General features: G+C 53.3%; 2 protein-coding genes across 2 annotated transcripts in view; both read right to left on the reverse strand.

Annotated features, from left to right (window-relative positions):
* Nucleotides 1-3,178, reverse strand: part of Matn1 (matrilin 1) — a 9,512-nt gene extending 6,334 nt beyond the window's left edge. Inside the window, exons 1-2 of the mRNA XM_005353146.2 lie at nucleotides 3,076-3,178; nucleotides 1,418-1,764 (exon numbers count right to left, since the gene is read on the reverse strand). Of these exons, the coding sequence (XP_005353203.1) occupies nucleotides 1,418-1,764; nucleotides 3,076-3,178 (450 nt within the window). The remainder of the gene's footprint in view (nucleotides 1-1,417; nucleotides 1,765-3,075) is intronic.
* Nucleotides 3,179-11,454: 8,276 nt separating this feature from the next.
* Laptm5 (lysosomal protein transmembrane 5) overlaps nucleotides 11,455-13,835 on the reverse strand; it is a 20,921-nt gene continuing 18,540 nt past the window's right edge. The window contains exon 8 of the mRNA XM_005353147.3: nucleotides 11,455-12,800. Within this exon, the coding sequence (XP_005353204.1) occupies nucleotides 12,711-12,800 (90 nt within the window). The 3' untranslated portion in view covers nucleotides 11,455-12,710. The remainder of the gene's footprint in view (nucleotides 12,801-13,835) is intronic.

Genomic DNA, 13,835 nt, shown 5'->3' on the forward strand with positions numbered 1-13,835 from the left:
AACCTCCCAAATCCAGAGACTCAACCCACTAAAGGAAAAATGCCCTTTTGTCCATCCTACCCAGGATGACACGTACCCCTTACAGGAAGAAGAGCCTGCCGACTGCTGCCTTAAGAAGAGAGGCTCTAAGCCTGGCAGTGTCCTGCTGCCTGACTGTGAAGTAGTTAAGGCAGGTCTGGGTCAGAAATGGGGCTCCTTCCCTGCGTCCCTCTTTGCTTACCCAGGGTCTCTGCCTCTGTGAAAGGCATGGGGCCACAGGGAGTGAGATGAGTCACCTGCAGAAGCCCCAAAGGATCAACCGCTATTTCAGAACCATCACACCGTCCCCTGGGAAGTGATTCTGCACATTCCCCCCCCTCAGGGACCTAGCTGTGACTCTGAGGTGTCACACTCCACCCAACCCCTGTGGTTTCTAGCTTCTACACAACCTTGAGACTTCTAAAGGGCCCACCAGGTGTCCACCCCCAGCAGCCCCCCTGTGACCATCAGCCCTCTGAGGCCACCAGTCTGGTCTAGGGAACCAGTTAACTAGAGATCTGCAGGCTGCAGATAGCACGGGTCACCTCTCTCTCCATTGGCATCCACTGGAGCTACCCCAGCCTCTAAGCACGGCCGTCAGCCCCAGCTCCTGTACCTCGTGGTAAATCATTAGAGCAGCATCACAAAGTAGCCCACCAGCGTCTGGTGTCACTTCTCTGGGGACTGGGGATGGCTGGGATTGTGTGTCACAGTCCCTGAACACTCCTGCCGCTGAGAATGTGGAGCTTTCTGTACCGTTTTCCCTGCCTATACAATAGAGCTATCAATCAGGAATTGGTCTACAGTGAGCAAGAAGGTGGGCTACAGAGAGTGAGGAAGGGGCCCAGGGCAGGGAAATGGGGGCTTCTCAAGCCAACAAAAGCGGGCATGGGAACAAACTCAGAGAAAGGGCAATGTGGGCAGAAAGCCTGTGTGTTGCTCAGCACACGCATGGGGCCCTCTGTGATAGTGACTAGGGACTGTCTCACCTTCCCAAGCACAGGCTGACAAAGTACACAGGTGCCATGTAGGGCATGCTGGGTACTAGGCACCTTGTTGAGCCAAGCTGCAAGAAAGGTTAACAGTACTCCGTTCCATAGGTGGGAAACTGAGAAACTGTGCTTAAAAGCAGCGTATCCCGAGTGGCCGTGGGGCATCAAGGGTGCTGAGTCCTTACTGTCCCCACCTGGCCTTCCTTTCTCCCCTTCAAAGAAGATTCCTAACCCTGCCACTTCGGCGGAGAAGCTCTGCCACTTACATGGGGTAGTGTTTGTAATGGCCTTCCATCCCTGAAACAGCTGCCCCGTGGGAAGATGCCAGGCAACACTCTGAACAGAGAGGCCTGGAGAACTCTATGGCATCAACCCTGAATCCTACTCCAATCAGCCAAGCTCCGTACCTTGCTGATGTCGGGGGATTTGGTACGCCCACCTTCGGCATCACTCAAGGCCTTGGTGATGGCGTATTGCAGGGCCAGGCCAGTCATGGTGCCAGTGGACAGCGGCTGGATGCGGCGCACAGCTTGCAGCAGCGAGGCCTTGGAGCCGTGGGCCCGAAGTGGGAACTCAGGCTTGACGGTGCTAGCATAGTTGATCAAGCCAACTCGGGTGGCATTGGGCCCCACATCCAGTGACTCGATGACCTGAGACAGGAACACCTTCACCTTCTCAAACTCCACGGGTCTCACGCTGCGGGAACTATCAACAACAAACACCAGGTCCGTGGGGCGTGTCCGGCAGAGGTGCCCTGGGAGGGGCGGGGGGTTGGGGGGAGAGAAAGCAGAGAGACGGAGCAGATATTAGAGGAGTAGCCTCGGACTCCAGAGAGGTCAGGGTGGGCCTCAGTGGTCCCGCTAGATCCTCAACTCAATGTGTAGTCTCAGGCACGCGGTTCAGCCCGTGGTGAGAAAGACGGGGGACCCCTCTCATCTTGGGCCACGCATTCCCTCTTGAGCCTTCCTCATCTGAGCAGCGGGCTGATGGCACCTCTTTGCAGGATCCTCCGAAAACAAGCAAAGATGCATAGAGGCCAGCGGGACTTGCTGGCGGAACGTTAGGCAGGAGGACAATGAGCGGCCTCCTGGGTGGGCACGGCCGTAAAAGTCAACACGGTACCCATTCGCACAGCCCATTTTCATCAACAAATTAGAGCCACTTCCCTCCCATGACATGGAAGGAGCAGCGATTCCTAGGGGCACCTTGTCATCCTGGCCAGGTGGCCCCTAGACACCCCCAGGAACAGCCTCCCTCCAGACCCCAAGGCAGCACCAGTGACGGCAAGTGCCAGGGGTGGAAGGAGGCGGGCCTGTGTTCAGTCCCGGGTTCAGCTGCTCTGTGACCCCGGGGCAGGGGCAGCACTTTTTGAACCTCATTTCCCATCTGTGCAGAGGGAGACGAAGCTGAGGACCAGATGTCTTAGCTTTGCAGCCGAAATGGGCTCTGTGACACACTGCCCTGCCCAGCCCCCGCCGCACAGAAACAAGCCCATTCCCTAAGGACACAAGGGACCAGAACATGAAAGATGTGCCAAGGTTCTTCACGATTGACAGCCTGCTCCCTGCCAGCTCAGCCTCCAAATGGGTGGACAGGGGTCCAGAGACACAGAGTTAGCCATATCCCAGCATCCTAGTGGACCTGACCCCTAGTGGCTCTGGGGCTATCTCACAGGCAAAGCTGAGGCAGGTCCTCCTCCTACAGCCTCAGTTTCCCCATCTGTACTGGAACGGCTGAGCACCTGAGAGCTGCCAGAGCACTGCACAGCTCCAGAAGGACGGATGGAAGCAGAACAGACACCCGGTCTCCAAATCTCACAGAGCCCTGAGCCCAGCACTGCTCCCAACTCTGGCTGGCTCTTTGGAGGTCCCTGGTCCCTGCAGCATGTGTGGCCCTGAGGGTCACCTGCCCCAGCCCTCAGCACCAATATCCCCGCTGTCATTCCTACACTGACACCCCCAAACCCTGATTCCCATTTAGCCTCCATCTGTATCTGTGCCCTGCTTCTCACATCATTTGTCAGGGGCCATGGATCCAGCATCCCCATTATCCATGGTCCCCTTACCTCTGGGCTGAGGGACGAGGCCATGGCTACCAGGGACCTGTAGCAGCAACAGCAGCAGCAGCAGGCTACAGAGCGCAAAGACTGGGCCAGTGGGGACTTTCATGGTTGCGGCAACAGGGACAGCAGTGTCACACCGGAGGGGCCAGAGGGACTGGTCTTATCAACCCACTGGGCAGGGGACAGCACCCCTGCCCCAACCCCCGGGGGCGGGCCCAGGCTGAATGGAGGTGTGTGTCCCTGGAAAGGGAGGGTGGAAGCAGTTGGCCACAAGAGCCCCTTTGCCTACAGAAGCAGCTCAAGCCACAGCTGGAATTCAGGAAATCTCAGGTGGGTGGGGGAGGCCGCTTTGGCCAGAGCCCGTGCTGACTTGGACCTACCACCCAGGGACACTGGAGCCCTTGCCCTGCTCTGCCCCTCATTCCTACCTAAGTTCTCCCCACCCACAATCCCAAACCCGGTTTCCTTGCTCAACCTGCTCCCTAGTCTCCTCAGTGCGCACACCTTCTTCTCCAGCTGCGCCAGTTCTCCCCAGAGGCTGCTGGCTGGACTGAGCAGGGCCATCTTCCCAGCACTTCCTTCTCACTAACTTCCTCCCAGCATAGTTCTCCCAGACTGCGACTAGCATGGCCATACTTAGCGTGTGCAAGGCAGCACACGGGGTGGCGGGGAGGGGATAATGGCTAAAGGCAGATATGGGGCCAGAGCATCTGCTGGTGTGACCTCCAGCAACTCGCTGCACCCCTCTGTGCCTCAGGCCTCTTCTGGGAGTGGGGACAGTGCCAGTGCCGTCTGCCAGAGCTAGCTAGACGGACTGAGGGATTATCTGAGCCAGCCATGCAGGCTCACATGGGGAGGCAATGAGAAGATGGGAGAAGGAAGATGAGCCAGGGGCACTTCACTGGTTTCAGAGAAGATCCCCAGACGTAGGTGACCTAGTCCACGGCTGCATCTTCAGCAACCATGGCATCATCCCTCACACTGTCATGACAACCACGCTTTTCCACACTTGTTCTCTTTGCCTTCTCCCAATTGGGCTTCATCTGACCCCAGTTCTCAGCCCTCTGCACCTCTGCCAACCCAGAGGTCTCTGCGCTGCTGACACCTCCCTTCCATTCCTGGGGGGGGGTGGTCTGCACAGTCCCCAGAAACTGCAGCAGATACCCGTCTCCCAAACTGTGCTGTGTGGCTGTCCTCGCCACCCCGGCATGGGGTCCTTTTTGGCTTAGTCCCTTTCCCATCCCTGAGGCCCAGGGACAATGATAAACAAAGAAGTTTGTCAACTAATGTGGTAATGAGTGGGGTCCCATCTGGGTCACAATGGTGACAGCGATGGTGGCCTCAGTGAGAGGTGCATGCTCGGGCTCTTGGCAGGGTGGACAGGGAGAGTTTGAGCCAGCACTCATCCTGCGGCTCAGGGGACAGAGCCTGTTGCTGGGCCCAGCTGGGCCCATGAAGCCGCCCTTTCAGCTTCTTCTGAATGGCCGGTCTGTGCCCCCAGAAGCAGCACAAGCATCTTCTCTGTGTCGCTCCCCTAGTTAACAGAGTCCTAAAATATGCCCCAGGTAGGCTTTCAGGAATGGCAAGGGTCACAGAGAGAAGGACGGCTTTCACATTCCAGCATGGGGCCAACAGCTGGGGACACCTGGAAGTTCAACCTATACATTGAGGACAGAAAGAGAAATATTTGTGTTTTGAAAATGTGAAACATTTTCCCTGGCCTCAAAACCAGGAGCTCTGTGTGCTCCATTCCCATACCCGACAGCCTCCCAGAAATCTAAGGTGCCCAGGGAGTAGAGTGCTTGCCACTGCCAAAGTACGACTCAGGACTCCTTCTCCAGTGCTCGCACGCAGGCCCAGCACGTTCCTCCAGCAGACGACTGACTCCTGTCTCAGCCCGGGAAGCCTGCCCTGCCTGCGCCCACTGCCCGCGCCCACTGCCCACCACTGACTGTATTATTACTCAATCCCAAAATAAAACTTCATTACTTTTTTCCTAATGTTTTGAGACAGAGTCTCACCCTCTAGTGCAGAATGACCTCCAACTCACAGATCCCCTGCCTCAGCTTTCCAGGTGCTGAGCTCAGAAGTGTGAGCTCTACTCTGTGTGTGCAGGTTTACATGTGTTTGTGTGAATTATACGTGCATGTGTGTGTGGAAGATTGAATTCAGCATGAGGTGCCCTTCTTCTATCACGCTCCACCTTAGTTTTTGAGATTGTGTGTGGTGGTTTGAATAAGAATGGCCGCCATAGGTTATTTGAATGCTTCCATGGAGTGGAACTGTGTAAAAGGATTAGAAGGATTAGGAGGTGTGGCCTTGTTGGAGTAGGTGTGGCCTTGTTGGGGGAAATGTGTCATTGAGGGTGGACTTTGAGGTTTCAAAAGCCCACAAGTCCTTCTCTCTCTCTCTCTCTCTCTCTCTCTCTCTCTCTCTCTCTCTCTCCTCTCTCTCGTCTCTTCTCTCTCCTTTCTCTGCCTGCAGATCAGGATATAGTTCTCAACTACTTCTTCAACCCGTCCCCACCATGATGACGGTGGACTAAAACAGAAGCTGTGAACAATCCCCCAATTAAATACTTTCCTCTTAGGATTTTCCTTGGTCGTAGTGTCTCGTCACAGCAGTAGATTAGTGACTAAGACACAGGGTCTCCCAGTGAACCTGGAGCTCACCAATGTAGCTAGGCTGGCTCACCCATGCATCTAGGGGATCTGCCCATCTCTGCATCTCATACCTAGTCCTGGGGTTACAGGCACCCATCACTATGTCCAGCTTTTATATGTCCATATATGGACTCAGGTCTTTGTGTCTGCATGTCAAGTGCTTTACCCACTGAGCCACCTCCCAGAATATATAACTTCTCTAATTCCTCCACCTCCCACCTCGATAACTCTGAAACAACTTGTATTTTAGAACTCCCTCCTCCTAATAAGATAACAGCCGTGAAATAGCTGGTTTGAGGCGCGGTTTGTATGTTTACTCTATTCATATAAATTCAGACTAGTTACATCTCAGCTGCCTCATTTGCAAATCGCCCAGAACTATCTTACACTATGCCATGGGCCGGGCTCACAGGGATCCTGGTTAGAAGGAAACATCTGAGAATTGAATGGAACTGGGCTTGATGTCCTGTCCTGTTGCGTGCCCACTATGGTGGCTTCCAGAGGCTCCGTCTCCCCGGCCCCTCCGTAAAGCTGAGGCCTTCAAGCTCCTGTCACAGACGAGAAAGGAATGCAGTGAGGGCTACGTGGATGCTTGTTTGCTCAGTACCTTCTGTGTTGGTCAGGGGAGATGAGAACACAGTGACAAGCACCAGGTTGCGGTGGCTTAGCACAGGTTCTGGCCCTGCAAGGGCCTGCCGCAGGGCTGCTCATTGTGGTGACTTGCTGAGTCCAAGTTCTACATCCAGACACCTGGCTCATGTCTCAGACAAGGAGCACATGTCCCCTGACTTCCTGATGCCCCAGCATGGACACACGGGGAGTGGCAACAGGCTGAGCCACTCTCTGTCATGGCTAACACTGATGGTCAACTTGAGGGGAGTCTACTTGGAGGCAGGCCTTCAGGCACACCTGTGAGGATCTGTCTAGGTTAGGTCAGCTCTGAGCATGCCTGGAGGGGTTACCTTGATTAGGGTAATTGAGGTGGGGAGACTCACCCTAAATGTGGGCAGCCACCTGGATGGGGGTCCAGGACTGAATAAAACAGAGGAACAGAGCTGGAAAGTAGCATTTTATTGCTGTTTCCTGACTGTCGATGCAATACGACCAGCCACCCAGAACTCCCGCTGCCATGGCTTCCCTGCCCCAAGTTATGAACCAATATACCCTACCTCTTCCTTAAGTTGAATTTCTTAGGACATCTTGCCACAGAAACAGGAAAAATAGCCAATACATTCTTCTGGGTGAAAAGGTATCTGGGGGCCTAGGTCACCCCCAGATCAGAAATCAGATGGGCAGAAGCTCTAGCTGTCATCCTGGCCTTGGGAGAAGAGGATTGCTTAAACATGGAGCTTGATACAAGCCTGGGTAACCAAGTGAGACCGTGTCTTAAAAATAGAAAAAAAAATTGAGGCTTCCTGGTCAACCAAGTGATGTAATACCCCACACCTTGGGCTGTGCAGAAACCCAAAGGTCATCTAGAACAGAACATCCGATGGTGGCTGCACAATCCATCCTGTTGGAGAGCACATGGGCCAGAGGATGCTGGGCTGACCGCCCTGCTGGACCATCTGGATCAGTGGAATGGCCACTTCACTATTCCCAGACAGGCTGGGCGTTCACATCCAACTGTGGCTCTCCCATGCTGGCATCTTTGCCCTGCTGGGATATACCTGACAACTAACTGGGCAGACATCCTCCAAGATCCTTGGAAGGACCTGGCTAAGGGCACTGGTCCTCAGGAGCCCAAACTGCCAGGGTGGCACACATGCCTGTGGCTTCAGAGACCCACCCAGCTGCTGAGCCCCACTCCACAGAGGCTCTGCCACCACCAAAGGCCCAGGGAGGGTCCCAGCCAAGTTTTCAGCCTGCTGTTCCGACATGTAAAATGTCAGTGTCTAGACCAGGTGTTTCTAGGTTCTTGGCATCTTGTTCCAGGAACTGAAATAAAGACGCACAGCAATTGCAAAGCAGCGAAGAACCTTTCTTCAAGGACAAAGGGACAGGATAGGTAACTTTGCTGCAAGTGAGCTGCTGGCTGCCCCAGTGAGAGAATATTGAAGGGCCCTGGTTATTGTTTAGGGCTGCTCTTTATGGGGTCCAAGGGAAAGACGAGCTGGTTTCTAGGGGGCTTATCAAGAGCGATTCTCTATGTTGATTGACAGGTTTAGATTCTGTAACCTTTTCCTGATGCTTGTCCCTCCCCATCATGCATCTGATTTTAACCATATGCATGCCCAATTACACTCAAGCAGAAGATAGTAATCGGGTCTTTTACCAGAGGATGCAGTTTGTCTTACTAAGCACGGACCCAAAGCCCGTCACATCTGCATCTGTCTAGTATCTGATATATATAGGCATATATTTGAATAGAAACTATTCACAAAAGGAATATTTTTTTGTGTGTGTGTGTTTTTGTTGTTGTTTTTTGGTGTGTGTTGGGGGGGCACACACATTCCAGTGTGCATATGTAAGTCAGAGAGACGCTTTCAGAGGTCAGCTTTCTCCTACCATGTAGGTCCTGGGATCAAACTCAGGTTGTCAGCCTTGGTGGCAAACAACTTCAGCTGCTGAGCCATCTCACTGGGACATAAAAGGGAAGTTATTGATGATCGTTAGGAGGTAAATACATTCTACTGCTTGGAGCCGGATGAATGTGCAGCTCAATGCAGGTATGGTCTTGGGTTACCAAGCACATGCTTTAGAAGAGTCTTGAGCACATAGTCCAAGCCAAGCGAAATCCCAGGTGCCAAGCTATTCCCTGTACTTGCCTGCCTCCATTCTATTACAAACTGGAGTTGCTGCCAAAAGCGATAGGATTGAGTGAAAGCCCCAGTCACCCCAAAGTCAAGCAGAAGCCAGGAAAAGGGGGAGGGGCAACTAGTCAACCATCACAGAGCAAGTCCCACTCACGTGCAGAGTTGTTTGACATCCAGGACCTACAAAAAAAGTGATGGACACCCTGTCATGTCAGCAGCGAGAACACTGCCTCTGTGGGATGAAGAGCCATAGGTGATGTCATGTGATCTTGTGTCGTATAAGGGGTCACACCAGCTGTAAGCCAAGTGCCAGATGAGTCAGGCGGTGTGCAGGGAAGCCAGTAGCTAGCACTATGTTCCGCTAATGTATGGGATCTCCTTCTACCTTGGGGACATTCTCTCCTAACATCCACCCACATGTCCACAGAGGGCACACACTTCTCTGGCCCCTGGGTCTGCATACAGGCACTATGCAGCAGTCACCCTTGAGGTCCAGGGTAGGGTGAGCACCAGCCTGATGTCACATGTGGGTCACGGGCAAGGTTGGGGCCTGCCTGTGTCTGGTCCCCCATATGTTTGTAGAGATAGAGCATCAAAGGGCCCAGGCAATTGGGGGAACATTCTGCCACCATCATAGTCTCCAAGAAACCTATGATTTTCTGCTCCATCACCCGGCAAGATTCTGCACGTTCTAGCCGCCACCATCTTGCCGGCCCTACAACAGCCCCTCTCCCAGCTGGCTTCCTCCCGGCCTCCCACTCAGGCAGCCTCCCGGGGGTCCCCATTCCCCATCAAAGAGGCCCTGTCTGAGCCTCAAGTAGAGCATTGAGAGGCCCCTACACGGACTGCCCAGGCGACCACAGCTCGCTTGACTTGGCTGGCCACATGGACTTCCCCAAACCCAGCTATTTCCTGTCCCTAGGCTGCCCCCTCCCCGCTGCCTGACCACAAGGCACAATCCCACCACACAGCTCAGCACCAAGACTCCCGGCCAGCGCTGGGGGCAGAGAGAGAGGAGGCAGATGTACACCCAGACACGCCTGGTCCTTGGGATCCACAGTTTGGCTCATTGGATCCAAAGAACGACAGGATACAAGGTGGTCTTTTCCTGCGGCCTCTGATCTTGCCCCATCCCCTGCTTGCGGAGGCAACCTGGGGTCATGGTAAACTGGTCTTCGCATGGATCTTTGCAAGACACAAGCTCACACAGGCTGAGGCCCCTGTCCATCTCAGCCCCTCACTTGGGACTGAAATTAAAGGCCTCCATCTAACCCGAGTGCTGTAGGGTCTTAGGAAAGTCACTTGGTGTCTCTTGGCCTCTCTGAAGTTCCTTTTGCATCCATGTTGGAGTCACGTGCTATAGGTTGCTTGGGGGTTCTGATTAAAAGCAAATAGAACATTGTCCGGCTAGCTTTACCCGAAATAATTACACGGACACTGTATTCTTTTAAACACTGCTTGGCCATTTCTATCTAGCCTCTTCTAGGCTAACTCTCGCACCTGGACTAGCCCATCTCTAATAACTGCTGTAGCCCACAAGGTGGCTTACCAGGGAGATTCTAGCCTACGTCCATCCTGGGTAGGAGCTTCATCGCATGTGCCTCAGAGAGCAGAGCTCTTGCCTCTGCCTGCAAGAGTGGAGCATCGTGTCTCTCTGAGGCCTCTGCCCCCGAGAGGAGAGCTGTCGAGTCTAACCTCACTTCCTCTTCCTCCCAGCATTCTGTTCTGTTTACTTCTCCCCACCTATGTTTTAACCTATCAGGGCAAGCAGCTTCTTTATTTAATTAACCAATGACCTTCCTCCATCAGAACATACAGGGAAACCTTTCATCCCCAGGGAGCCCTGACACTCCCGAGGCTAGAGTCTTTAGCCTTTGATTTTGTTTCCATGTGGTGCTGGGGATTGAACCCAGAACCTCATGCATGCTTGGGAAGCACTCTGTCACTGAGTTATGCCCCCCGCAGCTGGTTTTTCAAGACAGGGTCTCACTATGCAGCTAAGGCTAGCGTAAATAACTTGAGATCCTCTTGCTCCGGTCTCCAGGTGTGCCACCATATCAGGCGTTTGGTCTCTCTTGGTGACAGATCCTGACTCAAACTATCTTAGCTGTCTCCTGAAGTCCCTTTCAGGTAGGCCTTCACTGCTCATTGACCCCAGACTGGGGGAGCAGGAGACAGAGAAAGACAAAGAGACATGATGAGGAAAATGTCTGTCTTGAACCCAGTCATGCCTGAAGCCCAAATTCCCTGGCCTTTTCCCTCTGTGGTGAGACCTAAGACCCATCAGGGCCCCGTTTGGGAACCCTGGGCATGAAGGGGTTGCTAATGCTTATGTTACTCACATCCATATCCACAGTAAGCTCTTCAGGATGGGATTGTCCAAGGCGAGCAAGCAGAGAGCCCTGCCCTACAAGGAGCCTTGCTTGCCTCCTCTCTGCTCAGCTGGTAGAACACCGAGCTCAGCCCCTCCCACACCATGGTGGCCCTGCACATTCTGCAACTTTGGCCTGGACCAGACTCTACTTAGCACAACCTGTCCTTCACTCCGTTTGGTGAAATGTCCCCGAAGAAACTCCATCCCTGAGGCTCTGAGATCATGGACGCTCTCCGTGACTCTGAGATCATGGACGCTCTCAGTGGCACCGGGTGATGACCACTGTTTATGGATTCGTCTCCCAATCCCAGTCTGGGAGCTTCCAGCATCCAGAGCAGGCCATGACTGGAGGCCATCTCTCTTCTTGTGAGCAGAGTTCCCCCTGGATCAGAGAGTCGGAGATGTGGGGATGTTCACATAGTGACCTGTGGTCAAAAACAGCTTTGGAGAGGTGCCACTGGCAAGCTGAGCAGGCCCCAGGGGATGGGCAGATGCGCTGTGCACGTGTGTGCTGGGGTAATAGAGGCTGGAGGCCAGAGGTGGGTCCTCTGTCGCTGCATCATCTGTCAAGAACCACATGAGTCAGAGCAAAGCTTACAGCTGCTTTATTGGCCCCTATTCCAAGTCACACACAAGCAATGCCATAGGAGCAGTGGGAACCTCTCTCAGCCCTCTCTCAGCCCCTGCAGCTCTGTCTACACCACAGGCAGGGTGTAGACCCTTAGCAATAGGGTTAATCCTCAGCATAACCCCTAGCCATGGCAAAGCCAACAGAGTAGCATGGACCGACCCTCCCTGCTGCCACCGTGGAACACAAGCCTCTGTCTGGCTCTTCACCCTTCATCGGCTAGCCTGCCCCAGTTGGGCAGCCATGGTGACAGACTGCTCCCCACAGTGAGCCTGACTCCAAGCCTGTCATCGCCTGAGCATAGCCTTGATCAAAACAGGCTGGACCAATCTGGTTGTTGCGATGGCATGACAACCAGACCCTAATTCATCCTGTGGCTAAGGTGACTCTTGCAGGGACCTCACCACTGTCTGTCCATAGGGAACACAGAGCCCGCTCTTGACGAAGGTGAGGACAGCTTGCCATCAGAGCAGTGGCTCATGGGAAGAGATGTTTAAAACAGAAGCAACCATTGTTTCCCACAGGGAACAGAATGAACAGGGCAGCGGTGGGAATGTTTGTTGGACTCGCAGCCTCCAGCTGCTGGAGGAACTCAAGCAGAGGCTGGGTACCCACGGGATACAAGGAAGTGGATAATAAGAGGAATGCCATTTTTTTCCTTCTGTTTGACACCTCAGTTTTTTTTATTGGATTTTATCATAAATCCTAGTGACAACAGTTGGCTGAATTGCTATTTAAGCAACCTGTCTGAAGGGATTGTTTTATATGTATACTTTGGGAGTATGGGGTTGGTAAATGGGCTCCATGATCATGAACTGCCCTGTAGCCAGAAAGGTACATGTAAACGGATACCCAGAACTGTTGCTTGTCCAAATTCTGTTCCTGCTGCCCCTTCGGTGTTGGCCACCTGGCTAAACAGATCAATCTGGTAGCTGTTAACCAAATTCACCCTACCAAGTTTGCTGTGACTGTGCTCTGAACAAGTACCATTGCCGATGGGGACAAGACGAGCTGCTAGGCTGAGTATTCTGAGGCTCAATGGGTCATTTAGCCCAGGGGTGACTCAGTCGTGAGTGAGGGGTCCCCAGGAGGAGAAGACAGTAAGGGGGTGCACAAGCAGATTGTCCTCTAGTAAGTCACAGCAGCCACCAAAGTGAAGAAGAAGCAGGAGGAGGAAGCTCCACCTCTCCCAGCCCAAGGGCTGAGGCCTGGTGGCATCACACTTCTGAGTATGGGGGTGGTGCGGGGTCTCCCTCTGGATTCTTAGTGGGTAGACACAAGGCTTCCTCATAGGACGGCAGAGCCACCTGGGAGAGACAGAGAAGACAATGAGCATCATGAGGTCTTAACTGGGGTACAGGGACTCTCCCACATCCATCAAAATGATGATGACAGCGACTTGCAAACCTGTGAGACCCAAGTACGCTTCCTATTCCCACAGGGGATACACCTGCCTTGGCCCATTGACCACAATATCCCAGGGCTTTGATGAACATTCTTGGCCCAAATGCTTTCAAAAGAACTGATCCCCATCCCTCCCATCCATGGCTATCAACCTCTGACTGGAGAAAGTAAAGTGACCCAAACTGGCCCAGTCAGATATACTACCCTTCCTGCTGGGGCGACTGAAAGGGTAGGGTGTCAGTCCATGGGTTCTGACAGCTCTTTTGCTATGATAGGGAAGGTCTGCCTGAAATTGGGGTACAGACTGAGGAGAGGGGAGTCAAAATATAGGGATCAAACCCCAAGATCAGGACTCAACCACACCTGCATTGGGCTTCTAAGTGCTACAGGATACTAATTCCCTCTTGGGAATTAAATCAACAGGAGTTAGGTCTCTGCTACTTGCAACCAGAAGTGTCTTAATTAAAGCAATTTCCACAGTTCGAAGAAAGTAAGCTCCCAACACTTAGCGCAGCTGCAATTTTCCATCACTTGACAGTCAGCTGCTGCCAGGAACCCTCTCTCTTTCCCAACCCCTAACAGAGGTCACCTCCTCCAGGAACCAGTCCCTAGTGCACTGGTGTGCCAGCTCAATGGTCCAGGTCCCTGTGTTTCATACCAAGGTGTAAACACATCTCAGCAACTGGAATCACTCTAGACTATGCATCCCCATAAGACAGAGGTGATATCTCAGTGTCCTCTACCCTCCAACATTGGGTACAAGGCCAAAGGAACAAGAGGCAGTAAAGGAAGGAGGACGGATTGAGGGATGGTGGACGGATGGATGATGGTTAGTTGAGTGGTGAGTGGTGAGTGAATGGGTGGATGGGAGGATGGATGAGTGGGTGGTGGGTGGATGAATGAGTAAATATATGGGATGGATGATGGCCTGATAGATG

The sequence above is a fragment of the Microtus ochrogaster genome, chromosome 10 (genome assembly GCF_000317375.1).
Source record: "Microtus ochrogaster isolate Prairie Vole_2 chromosome 10, MicOch1.0, whole genome shotgun sequence".
Classification (NCBI taxonomy): domain Eukaryota; kingdom Metazoa; phylum Chordata; class Mammalia; order Rodentia; family Cricetidae; genus Microtus; species Microtus ochrogaster.